This window comes from Branchiostoma floridae, chromosome 11, assembly GCF_000003815.2.
Source record: "Branchiostoma floridae strain S238N-H82 chromosome 11, Bfl_VNyyK, whole genome shotgun sequence".
Lineage (NCBI taxonomy): Eukaryota > Metazoa > Chordata > Leptocardii > Amphioxiformes > Branchiostomatidae > Branchiostoma > Branchiostoma floridae.
Genome location: NC_049989.1, coordinates 15,341,744 through 15,364,622, shown reverse-complemented (window position 1 = coordinate 15,364,622; position 22,879 = coordinate 15,341,744). Strand labels below are relative to the sequence as shown.

The window sequence follows — 22,879 nt, the reverse complement described above, 5'->3', positions numbered from 1 at the left end:
GACTGCATTCGTCACGGCCTTCGGACTGTTCCAATTTCACACCATGCCGTTCGGGCTTCACGGCGCATCTGCCACGTTCCAACGGCTCATGGACACCCTGCTGAGAGGGACGGAAGAGTTTGCTGACAGTTATATTGACGACCTGGACATCTTCAGCGAAGAGTGGGGAGAGCACCTCCTGCACCTCCGAGAGATCTTCACGCGTCTCCGGAACGCGAGCCTGACGGTTAAGCCGAGCAAGTGTCACTTCGCGATGGAGTTTGTATCCCTTCTAGGGCATGTCGCGGGAGGGGGCGAGGTCCGCCCGGATGAGGACAAAGTGCGGGCAGTGCGAGAGTTTCCAAAGCCGACAACGAAAAAGGACGTCCGGGCCTTTCTGGGCCTGACAGGGTATTATCGGCGATTCATCCCCCAGTATGCACAAATCGCGGCGCCTCTCACCGACCTGACTGGTAACCGGAAGCCGCAGGTGGTCGGATGGACCGACAAATGTGAGGTGGCCTTCATAACGTTGAAGGAGAAGTTGTGCCAGTACCCAGTGCTGAAGAGTCCGGACTTTGAGCGCCCCTTTGTGCTGCAAACCGACGCCTCGGAACGGGGCATTGGAGCAGTGCTGAGCCAGAAGGACGGGGACGGAGGAGAGCATCCTGTAGTGTACACCAGTAGAAAGCTCCTTCCCCGAGAACAGAACTATTCTGTACCAGAGAAGGAATGCCTGGCGATCAAATACGCAGTGGAGAACCTACGCTACTACTTATTGGGCCGAGAGTTTGAGGTGATGACCGATCACCACCCCCTGAAGTGGCTAGACGAGATGAAAGATAAGAACCAGCGCCTGACGCGATGGAGCCTGTGTCTGCAGCCCTACAGATTTGTGGTGACCCACCGTCCGGGAACTGCCAATGCCAACGCGGATGCTCTATCCCGTGGAGTGGATTCGGACTGATAAACTGACGACGATAGCAAGGGTAGTTTCGGACCAATGAACTGATGATTAGCATGGCGATGCGCAGGAGAAAGTAATGTAGTTTAGCAATGTATTTGATTAGTTCTAGTTATGTTCACAACTATTCTTTTTGTTATTATTTTTTTTTGTTTGTCAAGCTTGTCACCGTAAGAAAGGTAAAGCTCTATTGTTAGTCCTTTAGAAAGTCGGATCGAGACTTGTGATTGAAATAGTTTCAATCAAGGGAAAAAGGGAGGATATGTGACGGGGTCACCTGAAAGGACTTGAAGCGGCCCATAGGTTTCTAAAGATAGAGTCGTAAGTAGGTCAGGGGCCAGTTGAGACGGAGACTCCCTGGAAAACAGTTGTGATCTCAGATGCACTCATAGTTCTAGTCATTGTTGTACGTAGGTTTAGGAAGCAGATTAAAAGGAGTTCCCCTCCAGTTACGCGTTGGAGTCTTGGACTGAGTCGGTTCCCTGACACCGGCTAACCCGGTTTTGTACCGGTACCCAGCCCTAATGTCTACCTTGTCCCCTCAACGACCAGGAGGTCAAGGGACTCGGTAGGTAGGAACCTGGAACTCAGAATACTGATACTTGTAATACTGACTTTACACGTAACTTCACAACTAGCTATACGTTCAACCGCGAAAAGGTCTTGTAAATATACAAAGAACACACCACAAGCGTCCAAGTGAAAAAAACAATTTTTATAGGGCGATGACACGTCATTACGTAATGAACAACAACAAATGACGGGTCACCGATTGCGCTCCCTTCCATGATATAATCACGCAAATTACAGGCAGGTACAAAATTACGAAAATAAATACAATTACTATACTTCACACTACGTCAGACACTGATAAAAACATAACTATCATAACTTGATTTGACTGATGTCTATCCCTTAGGGATGAACTAGAAAGGATGTTGGTGCACCTCCCAATATGTTTAGTGTAATTCCTGTTATGGTCTTCTCATTTTCAAACCATAAAACTTGTATCACATGTCCGTTGCAGCTACTTTCTCGACTTCTAACACTACAATATCCTTCCTTGTCCGTCCCTTGACGGCTGACTACAGTTCTGAAACAGGATTCAAACATTTGTGATATCGGCATGCACATAGGAAATAAAATTGGCGGTCCTTTCATCGAATATGACCAAATGCTACTGACGGAACACCGCATGCCGGTGAGTAGAAACGTTTACAGAGCACCAAAAATCTTTCTGCATGGGGATGCCTTTCATTACCCTCAATTTTCCTGTATTCTAAAACTCAAGATGTGCGTGCACTACTGATGCACCTCTGCTGTAACATATGGCACAAATCATGAACTTATTATTATGGGATTGAATGTCCTCCATCAAGAATCTCGAACGTATCGACGTTTTCTTGGAAGAGCTTTATGAAGTGTATGTGCTGCAGCAGCCTTTCTAGGGACAAACGGAAGCCTGATGAAACCACGACTTCGGCCTCTTAGAGGCTTTGACGGGTCGTCATAACAAAATCCTTATGAACATAGACAATATTTCTCCACATGGACATTACTCTTTGTACAGTTAAAAACACATCAAGTAGTAAATCTTAAACCTCTTGTGTACATATCATGTTACAAGCGGCTTGATAACTCTTATGGTTCCCTTCGTTATGGTGTGGTTTACCACAAACACGATACTTCCAAGTAGAGCATGGTTAAGTAATTTGTTAGAGCAAGAACAGAATGCTAACGTTCAAAAGGTGATGTGATCGTTCCCCCCCTCCTCCCTAACCATTTGCAACTAACGCCATGTATATTACATGCTACGTTTATCAGAATTACACATTAATTGTACTACAGAGCAGCTGACATTTACATTGTATGTAAAAATGTTTCTGTTTGTATAAATGGTCTCAAACCACAATGGCTTCAATAGGTCCAGAAAGTCTTTGAATCCCCGGGGTGATTTGAACAATTGACAGACTGCTGTGTGAGAAACAGCCAGAAAGCAGTCTGGTACAAATGCGTGTTAAGTACAGCTGAAATACAATCAAGACGATTTAGTGCTGCTTTGATGCCAAAAGTACCACTTGCAAACATAGACAAGCGTGAAGTAGACAACACATCCACTTGGCACATGGTCTCCCCAGTCCCACAAACATGTAATGGACAATACATTGATTGATAATCATTAACATCAACGCCGCAATAAAGCTTGTGCATTTTCAACCAATGCTGGTTATGTCGAGATCCATCCGGATGGAATGTGTAGACTCTTGCAAGGACGAAAAGATGTCTTAAAAATGCAATAATTCCAAACTGGAACGACCTGAAGGATAGATGTTTCCAACTGGAACCCTGTTGTGCCTGAGGATGTTTCCTCATAACCACACAGAGGAATGTTGCTCAGCCACAGTATCATGTTACAGTGAACATGTGCCTGGCAGCTTGTAGGATTTATTCCTGTGTGGCCTGCCTGACACATTCTTCCAGTAACATGTCAACCTCGTCTCCATCAGCTTCTGGATCAATGTCAATGTCCTAGAATTGAAAACACATTCCTTACGTTAGACAGATCAAGTTTAATGTATATGAAATATAGCAAACGTATCTGTACTATACTATACTACACTACACTATTCTACAAAGAGCAGGCGTCAATTGGAGTCATGAAATTATTACCTCATTGATGGACTTGAGCAGCTTAGAAATCAGCTTCCTGACATTGGACAGTTTGGCTTTTGCGTTGTCTGCCTCCCTCTGGTTTTCATTTGCCTGGGTTTGGAAGTTGCTTACCAGCTGTAGAGTAAAAAAAAGGATAAGTAAATGTATTTATAAAAATGTTCTGGCAATGAGTGCATAAAACAAAATGACTACAAGACAGATATGAGAGACGAAAAAATAGCTTACCTTTCTGAGGCCTCTTTCATAGTGGTCAAAGAAGTCATCCTGCAAATAATAATGTTGACATTAGTGAAATCCATGTCTGCTCTGTCCACATATAAAGAAGTATCATTTTCTAACAAATTTGAACTATATCCACGAGGAGGAAAATCAACGCACCAGTGGAAAGTTGCCCAAGTCCTCTATACTCATCTGACTGATCCTCTCTTTGTCCATAATCCAGGAGGGAGGCAGAAAATACCGCAAGCATGTTCTGTGGTGATAACAAATACACAATGAGACACTACAGTATAAAATTGAATCATTAACATATGGAAGCCACCTAAAGAGGTAAAGGTAGTCGCATAGCCTTTTTGAGGCCAACGGGGCAGTGGTCTGGGTTGCTATCCACTGTCTAGGTTACGACACTGGAAGGCAGAGCCCAAACCTCTCCTTCCACTGCCCTTAACTGAAATCCTTTTTTCTTCTACTTAATGGTAACCACGTAACAAGACCTGGGGTTAATTCCTAGCCATAGGTGTGACCCAAAGGCCACTCCAAAGTTATGGGTTACATTGTAACTGTCAAAGCATCTCTTCTCCCTAGGTCAAATCTTGTACTCATTTTCCAACATCTGGGTTCTGGGCTAACTTTTATGCAAAACTTTTATGCAACCCTAACTTTTATGCAAAATCATGAAACCACTGCAAAAAGTAATACCTATATCCAGCAGATATGGCTTCATAGTTCTGTTGAGTCTGGGCGTAGCTGCTGACTGCGTCAGGCTTGGTGGTGCTGGATGCCTCGGGGACAGACTCCTCAGAGCGTACGGAGGAAGCGGACGGGGCGGGCGACACGACTTGCGGCGGGCGGCCAGGAGAGACAGGAGCGAGCGCAGTCTCTGTAATCCTGCCGCCACTAGCGGGAGTTACTGGTGGGATTCTCAGATCAGCACTGCCCATGCCATACCTGAAATGTATCAGAAAACAATAGCCATGGAACTTCACATACTGCATTAATGATTATGAAGCGGAAAGTACACAAAATGTTTTTATATATTGGCAAACAAATCGCCTTTGCAACACTTGTCATTGTTTCTGGACATCATAATACAACATTTAGACAACTTCACATCAAATCCTGCAATGCTACCCTCTTGGCCAATGATGTACTATCTAGTTATTGTCATCTACAGAATCAGAAGTACATTGTAGATGGACTTTAAAAGAATTTACCATTTGTCGTACTTGTCCCTTGGATACTTGTCGAACTTGACCTTCCATCGAACTGGCCCAGCACCTTTCGAGTTAGTTGCAACAACTTCCCCACTGTACCTGTTTGGTGACGGAAAATAGTTGTAAGATTTTGAATGCAAATACTTTACATTATAACTACCAAAGCTTCCCAAAATAAACATGTCAAATGCAGACAAAATGGGCAAACTTACCATGTTCCATCAATCTTGGCTTCAACCTTCTTCCCAATGTCTGAAACAACAAGTCAATCATAGAATAATCTCAACAACAAAGTTCTTTAACCAAGATACCTCAAAACCAGTGGGTCAGCTACCACTTACAGAGAAGATTGTTTCCTAGGATGTCGTTATTAACAGCAATTTCAAGTGTTAAATTATGTAAAATTATCCAAATGAAAATTAGATAGATGACATTGTACATCACTGCTGAAAAAAACTGACAGCATCCTACAGCTTCATATAAATTAAAAAAAACGAAGCAGTAGCAAGCATACACTTCTGACCTTCTGAGTCTGCATCCACCCCATTCTCAGGTGTCCCATTTTCAGGTACCCCATTCTGAGTGACCTCCATTTCCTCCTCCTCCTCTTCCTTATCACTCACCGATACCTTAAGAGAGAATCAAATGCAAATGACCATTAAACAAAGAAAAGAACTGCAACTGTGACCATAAGATGACTATCAATAGAGTCTCGACATAGTCTGGGAAGTGCCAGCCTCCCTTACCACCAATCATCGCCAAAATACCTGGAAATATAGGTTTGGTTGCCAGCTTCTTTCAGAAACTGTCCAACGAGGACTTCAGCAATAGCTTTGAGCTAATGATCAAGTTGCTTTACTATACAATTCAAGTGGGACCATCACATCTATTAAGTGCAATCTGTACCTTTGGTGAAGCAGCAGTGGTGCTTGCCCTCCTCTTCTTTTGTGGCACCTCTTCTTCACTCTGCAACATAAAAAATGAATACAACATTATAGTCATTACAGTGTGAATGGCATCAAGCTATATCATGTGTATTATAGTTGGTGAAAAAGCACAAATTGTAAAATGTGATTGTATGTACCTCACTTTCCTCTGCACTTGCAGCACTGCTGGTTCTTTTGGTTGGAGGTTTGGTTGGTGCCCTGGTTGGCGGTTTCTTCAAGAACAAAATATCAAGGGCATTAGGACATGGAAAAAAAACATCTTCTTTAATAAGTGGCACACAAATCTTTGTTCAGCCAACAGTTTACTGTGTACTTTTAATTGGATGACATTTTTAATGTCTAAACCTTGCTCATGTCTAATTTTTTTTTTTAAATCAGTGTTGCTACTGTGAGCTATCACGATAGGCTGATTTTGTTCATCAATGGCACAGGAGTACTTTATACTTTATAAGACATGTAAGCAAGACACCTTGAATGCATTAATCCTTTCACATGCAAGATGGTGATTAGTTGGCTATTCCATGCAGCAAATAATGGGTGTATGATCACTGTAATATCTAGCTGATTATTAGAATCATGCAAACTATCTTTGCAAGCAGCTTTAAGGTGATATGATGGCACTAATGATTAAGGCAATGGCCTGGCTAGACTACAGGGAGGTGGGCTGTTTATTTGGTTGGTTGGGGGAGGGGGATGTGCAGTCAGCAGCAGGCATAGGAAGCATGCAGTCAGCTCTAAGCCATACAGCCAACAGACATTTTCCCATACCTCAAGTGGACATGGCTGCTTACTGACCACATCAGGGTGGTCAACCTTTGCCGGTGACGTAATTGGCGTACTTTGATTGAGCCCCTTTTGTTCCCTTACTGCTGCAATGGCATTGGAGGATACTGTTGGCACCGAGGTCGGCGGTTCAAGCACCTTAGCACCAGGGGCACCTGCCGTGTCTTTGTCAGGTTGTTGTGAAGGAGAGACTTTGATAGAGGAGGGGGTTATAGCTTGTAGTTTTGCTGCAGCCTGAGCTGGCGTCATGGTCTTACTTATACTTGCTGTTGGCTTTTTCATTTCTGAAGATTTAGGGACGGTTGACTGGTTAGAAGACAATGCTTTCTCGACCACTACCTTTGCAGGGTACGCTTTTGGCTCTGGGACAGCTTTAGGCGGCGGCGGCGGTTTAGCTTTTGGTGGTGGCGGCGTTGCTTTGGTCTCTTTTCTGGCGGAATCTGCCCGAGTGGAGGTAGATGTAGGTGCAGAAGATTGTCTCTTGACAGGTGATGTTTTTGTTGCTTGTCTCTGGGGTGAGGCCTCGATACTGTCTCGTCTATGACTGCTAGGGGTGGACTTAGTCCTCTGGGGAGGAGCCCGTTCCTCTGTTGAGGCCCTTCTTTGCTGGGCAGAGGTATCCTGAGAGGTGCGTCTCATGGCAGCCTGCCTCACCGGGGGAGGAAGATCAAGTCTTGGTGTTGGCTTCGAAACACTCTGAGTGCAAGAGATATGGGTGAGATATGGGCAAGAAAACAGCTTAAATCAATCAAAAACAACTGGTCTATTTAGTACTGATGGTAGCAATGCAATTATCAAAAGGATACGAATATATCATAAAGAATAATTGTCACCTTTCTCGCTGATATGGATGTGGTGGGGGATGGAGATGATCTGGCAGCTTCAGGTCTGGTGGATCTGACCAGGACGTTAGCCTGCTGCCTTGATGTCACTGTTTTCACATTCTACAGGATACACAAACATCATATGAACTTTACATTAGCTACAGAGGAAGGCATAATGACAACCGACACCTAATTCAAACAAGGAATTGAAGATCTCACTCCTCGTGAAATACTTAATAGCTTCTGTGAGTTTTTATGTTGTTTGTTCAATTCTGGACACAGGCCAAGCCAGCATTCTCATCCTGCCAGCCTACGGACCAACTTTGGATCCAGGCCAATCCAACCTTCCCATCCTGCCAGACTACGGACCAACTTTGGAACCAGGCCAAGCCAACCTTCCCACCCTGCCAGCCTATGGGACCAACTTTGGAACCAGGCCAAGCCAACCTTCCCACCCTGCCAGTCTCTGGTTACACCATCTTGCATCCTGTCAGTCTATAATAATCAAACTTTGAACACACATCAAGACAAACTCACAGGCCAAAAATAATACCTCCATTTTCAATCTGATAAAAATATAATGCTGGTGTCACATACCAGGACGGTCTTACATCTATTTGATCAGAGTCTTTACACGCATTAAACATGTCCAGTGTAGCTCTTTGTTTTAGAGCAAATGATATTTAGGATAAGAATCTTACCTGCAGCTTTTCTAACTCTTTAGTCTTCCTGGAAATGTCCTGGAAAGGGAGGAAATTAAAAAAACCAAATTAAGGGTGCGTACATGTATATATATTATTTTGAAAGGATGCACACTTAAACATGGTAGATAGACTATTCTCAAGAATACATCATTATGGGAGTGCTGTTTGCAAAAGATCAAACAAAATGTATCATGAGTGTCAAGTTTTCAGTCAACGAGAAAACAGCATCTGCACATAATAATACTAGAAAAGATTGCTCTACCCACATCTAAGAGCTTCTGACTCTTCTCTTCTGCTGTTCTACTCTCCTTCTTCAGGAAGCCCTGTGGAATGTTTTGTTTCACCTCCGCAGCCGAACATCTGTGAAGAGTCAAACATCATTCATCACAATTTGTACCAGTGCTACAATGAGGACATCTGCCCCCCCCCCCAATTAAACATTGCTTTGAAATACCTGTTCTTTTTCAAGCTGCAAGTTATTCCTTGCTGAAGAATCATGCTTGAAAACTAAAAAGGCAACATTACACTGCTCTGCTTAATTTTCCATTCATATCATGTATTGACCAACCCCTCCTGGTCTGTCCTACCACTTGCTACATTGAACGCCACAGGGTGTCTGGTACACTTCCAATAAATATGGTGATACCCATCTGGTCAAGTCATTGACCATCATTTGTTTCGAATGAAAGAGGTAAAAGAGGAAGATGACAGACCAATAACGATGTTTCCCCTTCTGTGAAGGTACACATATTGACATTCATTATGTGACACATAATGAATGTCACTTTAGGATTTAGCCATATACAACACCGTGTCTTCTCATCGATCTGTTGCTCGTTGAGTCCTTTGACATATTCATTGTGTTTCTAATAATATGTTCAAATAAATAATTCATAAGGTTACACAAATGTTGAGGACTTCTACCAAACTTTATGTTCTAGTACCAAAACGGGTATATTGTATAATGAAATGAATTATTAATATACTAAATATGTTTCCTAACCTGTTCCGTTGGGTATCTGGATTCATGTTGCAGTTCCAGGTTTCTGGAAACTCCTTGTTGATATTGCTTGCCGAGAAAGGCAAGGTTCTCCACTTCAAACACTGGTCTGAAATTTGGTCAATAATTTTTGTTTTATTTTGCATAAGGCAATGTACTTTGATCACCTATATCTATCTATATATGTATAATTACAGGTATGCCATAAAAGGTATATATATTTGTGTTCCTATACGCCAAATGTTCTATTCTATTGTTCTGTTTTTCTTATCAAATGCATTTTTTTAATCAGATGTACGATTAGTATTCTAAACTTACCACACTGGATAGTGAGTGGGAGCTGCATTGCCCTCTTTCTCTTGAACTTGGGGTCCTCCGATGGGTCATCCTTCCAGTTGGGACTCAAGTATCCAAAATTCTCCCTGTGGACGTAAAAATCAACACTAAACTATGGAAATTAACATAAGAATTGATGCACCGTTATTCAGATGTATGGAAGTAGAATAAACCATGAAAATGATGAACCCTAAGGATCATGTAAATTCATAGGCTACACCAACAGCAGCTACTCACCAGAATTTGGTTACCCCTTGTTGAGCTGTAACAATAAAAAAAAAAATTTATTAGGACATAAAGGTCAAAACTATTATCTGAATTAAACAGGTTAATATCAAAGCCAGCATCTAAAAAATTAATATATCTCTCCAAAGTATCTCCTTCAGTGCAAATGGCGATTCAAACAAAATGTAAGAATTCCACTGCTCTGCTGAATTTTCCAACTATATCATATATAGTGACCAGCCCCTCCAGCTGTCCTACCACTTGCTACATAGTGTAATTGAACACCACAGGGTGTCTGGTCAGGGCTTGAAATACCACATGCATATGCAAGTTTGTGCATGTAAATTTCTTTTTCAATGTTCAATGTTTTATTCATTAAGGTTCTCTAAGGTAGCACACATTCACCCAAATTTCGACCTTATTACACACAGCAGGCTTTACCATAACCACACAAAAGACTTTTTGGTGTGGTGCAAGTAAAATCTAAAATTTAAAAATCACCTATTCCTACGTCCTTCCAGTACTGGACTAGGTAATCTCCCATGGCTCGTAGTAAGTGCCTGTACTCCTTGGCATCAGCAAAGTTCTGCTTGTTGTGGGTGGGCTCCAGCACGAGGTAGGGAACGTCCACGAACCCCAGCACACCGCTGCAGTTCACTCCCCCCTCCGTCTGGGGGCCCACGCACTCGTACATGCGGATCAGGCGACTGCAGTTGTAGATGAACATGCCGTCCAACTTCCTCTTCTCGATGTTCATCCCGAAGACAAAATTCAGCACTTTGGGCTCCTTCAAGGACCTGCATCACATGATACACAAAATAAAATATGACTTCTTTCCTAAAAGTATTAATGCTTATGACTATAATTTTACCAATAATACTTGAAAGCCTTGGTACAAATATTACAGGCTCACAGCCTTTTTTATTGTACAACTAGTATAATTGACCTATATTTAGCTACCTTGTACAGTTTTCATACCTTTTCTTTGTCTCTGCAACCTCTTTCTTTATGTCCGCATCGTTCCGCAGCATTTCTGCCTGTGCTTGGGCTTGCCTCAGAGCAACCTTTGTGCAAGAAAACAAATTTGTTTAAGAATAAACTGTTGTATATACAGTAAACTGGAGTTGTGTTAAATAGATAAAAATTACAACTTAACCATAAATCAATGGTCACTGCTATATTTTCCAAAGACAGTATTACTCACTCTTTGATCTTTTGGGGCCACGGGTCCTACTTTGTTCTGCAGGTCTCTGTACAACAACAGAAAAAAAATTACACCTGTTATACCCAAGATATGAATTTCCTAACGAGACATTGCTATTGGAAGACACCTACATGTACAATGTACTAATAAAAACAGATACAAACACTAAAAAATATATCTTTAGATGTTGTTTAAGTGCCATAATTGCATATAGATGTAAGACAGAAAAGGAGAGGTGTAAGTATGTTTCTTTCAACTCACCTGGCCTTGCTCTCTGCATCCCTAGCTTTCTCTTCAGCTGCAATGGATGACACAATAGTATCATATTTCAAGCCTCTTCTCTTTTGACATTCATAGAATGTAATCTTTCCTAATCACATAACTATACTTTCCGGAATTTGGCCCACTAGTTGCCTCTTGATATTTTGCCCACTGTGCTAACAGGTAAGAAAGGTACTTAAGTATTCTACATAACAGCACACCACAGTGCGGCGGTCAAGTCACTTAGGTTATATTTTTTAATTGAAGGGTGGAAAGAAGAAAACCTACCCATCTGTGCTTCATGATAGGCCTTCGCTGCCTCCTTCTCAGATCTAGTCTTAAATCTGTTGGAGCTGTACTTGTACATCCTGCATATTAGAGAACAGGTTTATTTTTAGCGGCAGTATTTACAACATCCTGTTGTTACCAGTGGAAACATTACCCATAACGGACATCGTAAGTATTTACAGTACACATCACTCCATGAGTACAGACAGCACCAAAGGTAAAACAAGCAATGGCAACACAATGTATATTCAACATCAAACAAAATCAGGCAAACAGTCGGATTAGTAAGAACAGAGGTAAGATCTGGTGTACTACTAGTATATTCCTTGTATCAGTCACTCACTTCGGCTTGTACAAGCAGCTGGCCAGCCTCCTGGTACACACTTTGCTCCCGTTGATGTAGATCTTCATCCGCGGTTCGATATACAGCACAGCCGTGTACGCTCGGAAGGACCGCTTTTCAGGAGGAACACTGCGAATTAAGTGTAACGCCCATCAACATCAGCTAATCCTCAAATTTTAATAATCATGAGATATGCTGAACAGTGTTTATCAATCATCCGAATCCTAAGCAATTTTACTGAAAGAGAGTACCCAGTAATAGGTGGGTGCAAACTTCCGGACACCTGTGGCCCCTCAACCAAAAGATCCAGTATGAAATAGGTCTATTTTGTGTCTGGACGTTACAATTTAACGACTACTTTCTACCTGTCATCATCCTTGTCCACGTTGGCCATCAGGATATCAACAGAGTTGGTCGTCACATCCAGCTCAGGCTCCCCATTGTCAAGCAACATCATGTGGTAGATGATAACCAGGGTACCTACAACATTGTTAACATGTTTGTCTGTTATTTTACAAGTTACAGTACAAGGATCTCAATTGATCTCCATTACTGATTGCGTCTTTAACCCACTGCTGACATCTAACCTTCGTTAAAGTCAAAGGCTTCAGGTCATTCAACTGGACATAATAAGAGGACTCAGTAAAAGCTTGTTGGTAACTGGGAGGGCTTTTGTGTATAGAAATAACATATAAAATCTCTTTCCAACACTTTTTTTTTATTGCTGTATTCATGTAGATGACATAGTGAGTGTTTTTCATTGCATGCAGTTTTATGATTGATGTTTGCCCTTGCCGTATAAACATACAATATAACCTACCGGTACTATCTTGGTATCAACTGCATGCATACTCAATGAATATGTATGACAGAAATATTTATAGCTATTATTTGCTTACGTACATACTAGCTTTATATTCATAGCTGATGTTTGAGGCCTGAACCTACCTGATTCTCCATCTATTTTGTCAAACTGCTCATGGATTTCCTTCTCAGACTTGAAGGGCGAGTACTTGGTGATGATATCAATCTCTGTTAAGTACTGGTAAAATCAAGATAAATTCCATCACTTTCATATCCAAAACATTGTCAAAATGTGTCAAAGTCTGTGAGTAGGTAAGTCCAACTGCAAAAGAATTGCTATCGCCAAGCACGCTTTCTACAAGATTGTAAAGTCCGGATTAGCATTACTTTGCACTATTTTGACTTTCCACTAGTATTAAAAAATGCGGAAGTTTGTAACATTACTTATTTGTCAACAGTATGATAAATTTGATCATTTTCCTAAGGGTATAACCATAAGCACGAGTGCACACATATGGTATGCATGGCTAATCACAAGACTAGTTGGACAACTTGTAATATTTGGTCTCCTGAATGCTTCCAGCTACAGCCCAATCACATCTGTGCCCACGCATTATTTGTGCATTTACAGAAATTGATCTTTTATTTTCCTCTGTATCGGACAAGACACTTCGCAACTCCTCCAGTGACACAGATCTTGACAATTTATGTGAGCACACTTCTTCAAACTGGGTTCTTCCAATCTCTTATACAGACCTAGTTATGTTTCCATGGGCAATGTACTGCCATTGTGACCATACCTTTTCTTGCTGCTTCGCAGACTTGGCGATGGGCCTGTTGCTGTCCATATCCCATGATGGCAATGGCACTATCACCTGTTGAAACCATTACATACATTACATACGTACTTACTAACATATCATCCACACAAACCAACACATAGATATTCTTTATTCAAATGAAAATTCATCTGCAGTAATTGAAATGATATATACTAATGTAATTGTTAGCTATAGAAGTATAAGAGGCCGAGACGGGGGCTGATACTGACTACCGACCACCTTTGACCTGTCGCTGATGTGACACTTCCATCCAGGTCATGTGACATAGGATTTGGGTCATTGAACCTGAGAAGGATCAAAGGACAGATCCAAAGCTTGTTGGTAAGCTTTCTACTTTGTGTGCAAAAATAGCACATCAATTCTTTATTATTTAATACCTCCATGATTGAAAAAATGGAGGTATAGTTTTTGGTGTGTCTGTGTGTGTGTGTCTGTCTGTGCGTCCGGATACTTGTTGTCAGCATAACTCAATAACCTCTCGTTTGATTTAAATGATACTTGGTACGTGAGTAGGGTTTGGGAAGACGAAGGTCAAGGTTGTCTTTGGGCCCCTGGTATGTGACCTTGGTACTGCAGCAGAACTTTCATTTTTTGTATCTTTTGACCTGCACTTGCAATGGTCTTGATTTTTTGGTGGTGGATAGCTTGTGATGTAAGGAAGAAGTGATGTAAGTTTGGGCCATCTTGCGGCTTGCTCCGGAACTGCAGGGCAATTTTGTCAAAATCTTCAAAGGAGCATAACGGAACATAGGAAAGATGGCTTTCCATGATATTTAGCATGCAGGTATTTTTTCCAGAGATGTACATAATAAAGTGTTTATTATGCAAATTTGGACTTAATTCGCATGCTTAATGAGGAAAAGCTTCCTTACAAGAGCAGTTAGTTGATTGTCTATGGCGCACACATCTCAACGTACCTCATGGTCCAATGATGAATGTCAACCCTTTCCTATATATGGCCATGCTTTAAATATTTCCAAAATTGCTTCATGTGCTTACAAATTTTTGCGTTCTCTTCTACACATGATCAAATTCAATATAGATTGACAAATATTTCAAACCTGCTCAATGTTATTTCATATTTCAACACAAGCAAGATTTCGCTGTTGACAACTGAGATGAACCTTCTTGTAGCAACTGTTGTTATTTAAGGTATTTTCCCTTACTAAGTTCCTTACAAACTATGCATGTATTAGTGAAACTACAAGGTATGGTACTAATTCAAAGCTGTACCGTCTATGAAATTGATAAAAACCACTTCTTTTACATAACTGTGGACAATCTTAGCCTGGGTACCATTCGGGTAGTAGTCCACTCCTTTGTTTGTTTCTGCTACCCGTCTGGAGAACTGTATATTCAAATATTTTGCTGGTGACACCAGCTAATGAGCAAAAAAAGGCATGGGTTCAAACAAGCGCATGAACCCATTCCTTGATTCACTCATGTGTAGGGACCAGTTCAAAATTTGTTAGAGATGTCAAGGTTCCCAAGATGTCAATGTCAGACAGAATAGCAGAGAAGTGACTATATATATGAAGTGTGTTAAAAAAAGTCCGAGCGACAAGCGACTGTGTATACTGTATAATAAATATCAGAGGGAACTACTATCTATGTGGTACCCAGGCTAGGTGAAATTGTTTGTATTTGACCCTCACTTATAGATCCTGTTGATATCAATAAATGTAGTATAAAACCTCCCCAACAGCTTTCCTGAAGGAAACCTATCCTCAAGGAAGCCTGCTGCAATCGTGGCTACCCAACTAAGGAATTATCTATATACCTCGTCGATTTTCTCCTCTTGGTGGAATGTTCTCGACAAAAACACAATGCTCTTTGTGTTCCTCTTCTTGGTGAACAGAATGAAGTCCTTTCCTATTCTCATGGATCCTCTGCGTAGTTGGAATACATAGTCATTGCACAAGAATCATCAATGTTAAGGGTTGTATATTCCGCTAAATCATCAAAATGACATGTCGATATGTTTATCACCACCCAATCTACAGTATTTTAAGAACAGAAAATTGGCAGTTCGAAATCTGTGTCTACCAACAAAGCAGCATAGAACTGCAATAAAATAAAAAATATTAAGAAAATACAACTTCTATCCAACTACTTACGACTTCAGGCCATTTCCATATTGGCCAATCATCTGGGAGTCTACGGCTCTCTTCGAGGACTTCCCGAACTGGATGACACTGGCAGCCTCACCTGTTCAACGGGGTTAACTGTTAAATCAATGTTTAAGTAACATGGACTTTCTCCGTATTTGTATTCCTTTGAATGGTTGTCATAAAAAAAAACTGGTCCGTGATTACCAAGTCAAGTAATTAAAGTATACGAAACAAGATCCTCCTCTTGTGTATGATGTTTAACTTGTGATTAATATAGCTGGCTTGTACAGGGATGCCCAAGTCTTCATACAAATTTTATGGAATTCCTACGAGTTCTAGAGAATACATTGTACAACTAAAACTCGTATGAATTCCATAAAAACAGCAATGCCCTTAAAGGAAGTGGGTCCCGTAATATTTGTATGAATACTGAGGCATCAACCGTCTTACCTCGCATTTTTATTATGTATTTCATTGAATCTTTTTTTGCGTAAACATACCTGGATCCATGCCCTCCCCATCATCCAGGAAACATAACAGGTATCCACCACGGACCTCCTTCTTGGGCACTAAATAAACAATATATAGTATAGCAATAAACATGCAGCAGTGCCGCCGTGGTGACAGACTAATTAGTGATCTCAGACAACATTGTAAACAACACACCCGCTGCGATGGGTATTAAATTTGCATATTCAGGCTTTTCTTCTGATACGTTGTACCCAATGCATTGGTTACTTGCTATTCTTCCAGGAAGAAAAAGCATTGTTTACATCACTTGTGTTGCCAAAATGATTTTTGAATGTGTTTACACTATACCAGGAAACATCAACGAGCACTTCAACTGTATGTATCCGCTATACGGTATCTTCTGCCATGACGAAGTAGACATGTCCATGAGCATACGCCCATAAGCATGTCACTGTAAGAATACACATAGTAACTGACAACTGGGCAAAGTACAATGACCATTCCACACTGTTCTGCAGCTTCCTCATTTGCATGATTCATGATACATGGCTCTTTTGCGTACTTGTTCGGCAGAGCCAATGAAATCCACATTGCTGTAACTCGACAACACACGAGGGTCGGACACACTACACATCATCTTGATTGCCAGGTGTTAGCTTTTCCCTTGATGCAGTGCAAGCTCAGAGTTTGAAAAAAAGGAGACAACGGATTCCATATCAAAATAGCTGACATCCTGCCAACTAGTGCCTTAGTAACATTCAAGACATGGGCTTATCCGTGAAAAGCAGTGATGCGCTCCATGGCTGAATGCACCTTTCCTTTGGGTGAAGTCTTTATTGTCTTCTGTTGAGCAGTCTTTTCTTCTACACTGTGCACAAGGCCCATTGAAGATGGAGGCTTATTGGATGGTGTATTACATCCCTGGGTGTGTATCTTCCAAGTAGTGTATCCTCACGTCAGCAGCTCTTCTGAGCGACACAACCGCAGGTAAGAAGATTTAGCTCTGGTGGAAAATTGCTGCTAATGACTGAACCAAAAGACCATAAACACAAAATAAACCTATGCCTCCATTCATAGTACTGAATGACTGATAGAATCTGAGTTATTGTTGCGAATCCACCACATCCTGTACCACAGAGGATGCTTGACTTCGGAACAAGCAAGCTCTTTTTTGTGTATTTTCAAGTTCAGCGCTCATACACGGCTGAAAATTCAATTGATGCTAATTGAACCCATTATCATAGACCAAAAAGATATTCTTCTTTTCCTGCACAGCTGTGTCTTAGCTTCAAATACCTTGCGTGCGTCTCACTTCTACATCAAAATCCAGGCAGATAGAAGATTGAATATCTATTGATGTTGCCTGCTGAATACTGATGAGCCCTGTCCCCAGAATGAGTGCTTGCCATACCTTTTTATGGCAGGTTGGTTGGGACCATTTCAAAATAAGCATTGTTACTGCTAACAATACTTCTTTATTTCACCAATGTAACATTTCCTAAGGACTATATTCAGAATCAGATTGACATGCACTGTACAATGAAGTTTCCTTTCCTTTGATGGCTTCCAGCTTCCTCATAGTCATACTAATAGGGTTATGTAACTGGTGATTCAATCAAACCAAAGTTCACTTCCTTAAGAACAGCAAGTAACCAACTAGATACCATTACTGTGGTCCTCATGCACAGGTGTTACATTTTAACAAAGTTCTGGATAATATAATTAACCACCTACTATGAAAAGTCACGCAAGCTTTTTTTTTTTTCAACCATAGGATGCCATGGGAACTTTGTTATGTTTGGATGCTAGTATGTTTACTTAACTTCAAACAACACCAGCTTAAAAAGAAATAATATATGGCACTGCTGTAAGGCTGTTTGTATGGTAAGATAATTCTGTGTTCCATTTGTTGAAAGAGGAGACAGGAAGCAAATGGTGGGATCCATACAAACCTGTGTACACATGGATTTTCGTTGCAGCAGCATCCCTGTCAAGGTAAGCGATGAAGAACATTGATCAGCAAAGAGTTTAATGGTACCAACACATCACTACTAATATTGTGTATCTTCATGGGAAACTATAAATCACATGTCTGTCCCACTCACTTATAAACTATCAGTGTAGGCATATACATTCAGAGGTTTTCCCTTGAATTACTAATGAATTGAAGACTGTTGTGTCTGAATCTCTAGTGTTACAGCCATGGTGACTGGTATGGCATATAATTGGAGGTATTGTAATATTCAAAAGATTCAGATAGGTCTCAAGTCTGAGGCAGCAATGACAATTCACAGTTGTTGATTACACAGCCTGGCAACCCAAGGACTTGCTGTGGAAAACTCATTCCCAATGCCTGGCCAATCTAGGATTCATAACTTTTGATTCATTTCACACAAGAAATCTAATCATTACCATGCATAAAGATTGTTTTTCATGAAAGCAATGCTTTACGTGTGCTAAAAGATCAGATTTCGTGGGGTGTCGCCGATTGCAGGCATTGATACCGGTGGTCACCATATGGGGATCATTAGCTTCCAGCCTACGGCAGTATTTGGCTTCGCCCTATTAATTTTGTGGAGATTCCCTTCTTTCTGCTTCTTCATTCGGAACAGACCTTCCAAGAATCCCTTGCAACGTAGCGAGAGAAAAATCTATGCAAAACGTTTCAGTTTTACCTACCTTCTTGTAAATGCAAAACCTTTTTTTTACATGCGTATTCCTCCTGTGAATTTTATCCTGCTTTAAACGTGATATTCTAGTATCTCGATCTGTTTATCTAATCTTCGATGTAAAAATATCGCATGATTTTTGCTGTCGCACTGACGCAACGGAAGAGAATGATGTCATCGCACCAAATCCTCGCAAAAAGGTTTCACTTTAAACAGGAAATACGATCTTTATATGTACTTCCCTATTCCTGTTCAGTGACTGTATGACACGAAAGGCAACATGACAGATCGTGCTATGGAGAACAGAACGGAAGGAAATAATGTTAATCCAGCGAAGCATATTCACCTTGCATTGTCCACCAGCTCTGCAAGGGCTCCAAACAAAAATTCGTGGGTGGTTCTAAAACAAAAGAAAACATGGATTACAAATTACGGCCTTGCTTCTCGTGGCGATTCTTCTTGTACAACAAATGCTTCATCACACCTGCCATTCTTTCCAAACGGTTAAAGAAAACCTTACAGGGCCTCTGACATGTGATCCAACGTCGGCGCCGCCAAAGAGGCCTCTGAGCGGTGCTGAATTTTAAAATTATGGGAATCCGTTTGATATTTTTCTCACCACCTGAAGGACACATGCAAATACGGCAGCAACGGAATATTCATATCTCTTGTTCATATAGACTATGAATATAACTAAACGTGAGATTTCTGATACACACAGAGGTACGTATTCATCTCACAGATATCGGGGAAGGCAGCAGACATTGCCTGCCCATGCCCCACCCGTCGGTCCATTTCTATGGGGTCGCCTTCTGTAAAATATCAACTAACACGAACGGAGCGACAGGGCCTTTCAAACGTCGTCTGCCGTCGAGAATCAAACCACAACGTAAAGAGATGAGATAATCTTTCACGCTAAGGGTACGAAGAAGATCTGTGTAGCTTTTGGAGAGGTGTATCCTTTTGACTGTTTCACAGCCAAACCATGAGGCCTTTGGTTGGCGCATAAAATTTGTAACAAACAAGGCTTGGATGAACACCCCACTCACGAGTTCGTATGCAGATAGTCAAAGGTAAGTTGTGCCCGGCTCAATCCACTATATTGAGCCATATTTCCTTCCTCAGTCGTCCTGTACACCTCCAAGATGGTTGCTGGCTTCAAATATCAAGCATCTTCGAGCTCCTCGCCGTTGAGAATGCTGGTTCCATTCGGCTCCCAAGCAAATTCTGAGGTATTCCTTTGAAGTCTGCCACCAGCGTCATGCGGCGTTGGACTCTCCCGCCCGTCACAGCTCTCCGGACGTTTTCAGCCAAGTGGCGTGGAATTTCCTGCTAAAAATGAAGGGCGAGTTACAGAAAACCTTTGTGCAACTCTTCCATTCACCAATCGTGAATTTTCGGACAGCAAAGCGAAGAAATCTGCGATCTCCTGTGAGGTCTTCCAGCCGCCAGACTCTGCGTTCTTCCAGCAAACAAAATGGCTGCACGTGACGTGCTACATAAATAACGCCAATTGTATTCATCCGCGTGTGACGTGTTCCGGAGTCACAAGCCGTAGGTTGATGCTAGCGGACGGTCTCAATTAATTACCCTAGCTACTTGTGAAGTCTATTACTTTTTAGTTAACTTGTTTTGGTTACAGATAAACAAAAATCATGCATTTTGTGCCGCGACTACAAAGCGCAGGTGGAACTATTTTGTATGTCTGGGTCTGGGCGGAAGGATTGTGTGGTGGGGAGACCTGCAAACAATTAGGATTCATTGGGTACCTGTTAGTGGTTTTGATTGGTTAATACGGATCACGTTGCACGGAATAATTTGCATGATAGCCTCAAGTCTAGCCAATGATGATTCCTGAAACAACTGTTTGTGTGAGTAATTTTCTTGATTTAAATACCTGAAAGACCACATGCCCTTTGTACGCACGATGCCCTCGCCGATCGTAAAGTAAAGTTTACTTTTAGAGTAAATAGCAGTAACTTTACTCTGAACGACACATATTGATGTGTCAAAGGCCAATGCACAAGAGTCTAGTTTCTCAAGCTCAAGCAAGAATGGAGAATCTTTTAAATGTCTGAAACGTTTAGGGTGTGTTTGGTATCCGTTACATGTCCTTGTCCCAGTAAACTTAGAATGGCGGCACATATTAGTTTCTCCCAGTACCCGGCAAACTGAAATTCACAGGCGCAACTGGAATAAGTACCCGTAACTTGCTTGGTCAGTCGCCTCCCAAGTCCCAAAGATCACCATCATCAACATGTAACAAAATCTTGACCAAAACGCTTGGCGCTTTCTTATCGGTAACAAAACAGGCTTGCGTTACAGAGCGCTATTGATTCGCGCCATGCCTCCCTGCTACCGGCTACTGTCGGACTCCAGGTGTCTATTGTCCACCGTTGTGCTACGAGGAGCTTCAAAGTTGCCTTGAAAATGTCTTTGGTGCTAAAAGTGAACGGGAAGTCTTGACTCAAAGACAACAGTGAGATAGCTATTCTACATACACTATAACTATAAGCTACTGCTAACTTGACTACTGCTCATTTTACTAGACATCTAGCCTCTACCAGGCAAAGAAGTTGATTGAAGAACAGCAGAAATTGGCCAAATAGACAGATTACATGTCAGAGGAGTTAGCCGACCGGAGGGTACAGTATGCGACCTAGGTGCAAAGTTCCAGGCCGCGTCTATCTCCTCTTGCACGTTATCTGTCTATTTGGCCAATCTCTACTGTTTGTCCAGCGACCTTTGTAGTCTGGTAGAGATTGTAGTTGTCAATAAAATATGTACATGTGGCTCTGCTGAAGTAAAAGACTTCCTGATTCTAGGTCGGGAAAGATCCTAGATTACAAAGGCATTGAATTCATCAATCTGCCTTGAATTTTTGTAAAGGGATCCTCAACATCAATGATAAACAGTACATTCAGTGTATGTAGCTATACTGAACAGATACAAGTAAACATTACATACACAATGTATGTAGCTATACTTAACAATGTTAAAAATTCTTCACTCTTTGACAAACACACAATCATTTTTATACTCAATGGCATGGTGCATTTTATTACACTACATGTACATGTTTCCATTTTCTAGCATATCCAAGGCTAAATGATTCATTGCAAAAATATGTAAAAACAGATTAGCCCACCTTCCCGCACTACTAAACCAAAGCTCATGGATAAAGTGAATAAGGCCACGGTTTATTACATTCATAGCTATATGGGATAATTGCTAAGCAGTGTAAGCACCAGGATTTATATATACTGTATACTTGTATATATATATACACCAAATCTAAGAAAAAACATGCCCACATCTACATAAAAATTAAAGGAACTGTAGTAAGAGGATGCCAGGTAGTCTGTTTGAAAACATTTCAACGTTTTTCCAAATAGCAAATTTGGTAGACTATACCATGTGAAATTAATTCCATTGATTTCTAATCAGGCCAAAAAATGCTCATATTTCATGTCAACAGCAAAGTAATATTTCTTTCCTTACTATAATTAGTTGTCCCTGCAATGGTACCCTTTTTATACAATTGAGTTGACAACTAGTATTTTCAAATCAAATCAAAACTCTGCTATGAATCAACATTGTAATTACAGTGAATTTGTGTAAATGCATAAAAAATTCTTACACCAATTGTTTCAAAATGTGCTTGCAACCTTCCAATGTTTACATGTTCTATGTTCTTTACAAGAGAACAATGCTTAAAGCCCATCTACTAAAATCTGAAACACATACACCAATAAGAAATGAAGAATCATTCTTCCTCGCTCTCCGTGCTTCAGATTTACTAATCTCCAAGCAGATCCTACGGTGCCATAAGATAGTATCAAAGCTGGCCAGGGAGTATAGCCGGCTAAGGGAGTCAAACGGGAAGTTTGATACTATACATTATGCACCGTGGATCTGGTTGGAGATTACGGATTTACAAGCTCCAAATACTAGTATCTCAACACCTCGGACAAAGACTACAATCATAGTAGCACGGACACAAAAGGGTACATTATAC

The 22,879-nt window shown here is 41.2% G+C and overlaps 1 protein-coding gene across 2 annotated transcripts; it reads right to left on the bottom strand.

The window, feature by feature from the left end:
- Window positions 1-1,646: 1,646 nt before the first annotated feature.
- On the bottom strand, window positions 1,647-20,375 carry LOC118426120 (ATPase MORC2A-like). 2 transcript variants are annotated; one of them, XM_035835378.1, is made up of 32 exons: window positions 19,911-20,375; window positions 19,208-19,261; window positions 18,145-18,179; window positions 16,222-16,290; window positions 15,728-15,818; window positions 15,391-15,499; window positions 13,569-13,643; window positions 12,913-13,006; window positions 12,330-12,444; window positions 11,965-12,093; window positions 11,622-11,701; window positions 11,334-11,370; window positions 11,073-11,118; window positions 10,847-10,932; window positions 10,370-10,665; window positions 9,881-9,905; window positions 9,626-9,729; window positions 9,311-9,416; window positions 8,574-8,667; window positions 8,305-8,343; window positions 7,613-7,723; window positions 6,765-7,475; window positions 6,134-6,208; window positions 5,956-6,015; window positions 5,573-5,678; window positions 5,262-5,301; window positions 5,050-5,148; window positions 4,535-4,783; window positions 3,995-4,088; window positions 3,842-3,880; window positions 3,614-3,730; window positions 1,647-3,472 (listed from the first exon to the last, which is right to left on the bottom strand). In XM_035835378.1, exons 1-32 carry the CDS (start codon window positions 19,970-19,972, stop codon window positions 3,389-3,391), a joined length of 3,531 nt encoding a protein of 1,176 aa, XP_035691271.1. In that variant the 5' UTR covers window positions 19,973-20,375; the 3' UTR covers window positions 1,647-3,388. The 2 variants fall into 2 exon arrangements, with proteins under 2 accessions (XP_035691271.1, XP_035691272.1); XM_035835379.1 differs by having other exon boundaries at window positions 7,119-7,475; window positions 19,911-20,372.
- Window positions 20,376-22,879: the final 2,504 nt, after the last annotated feature.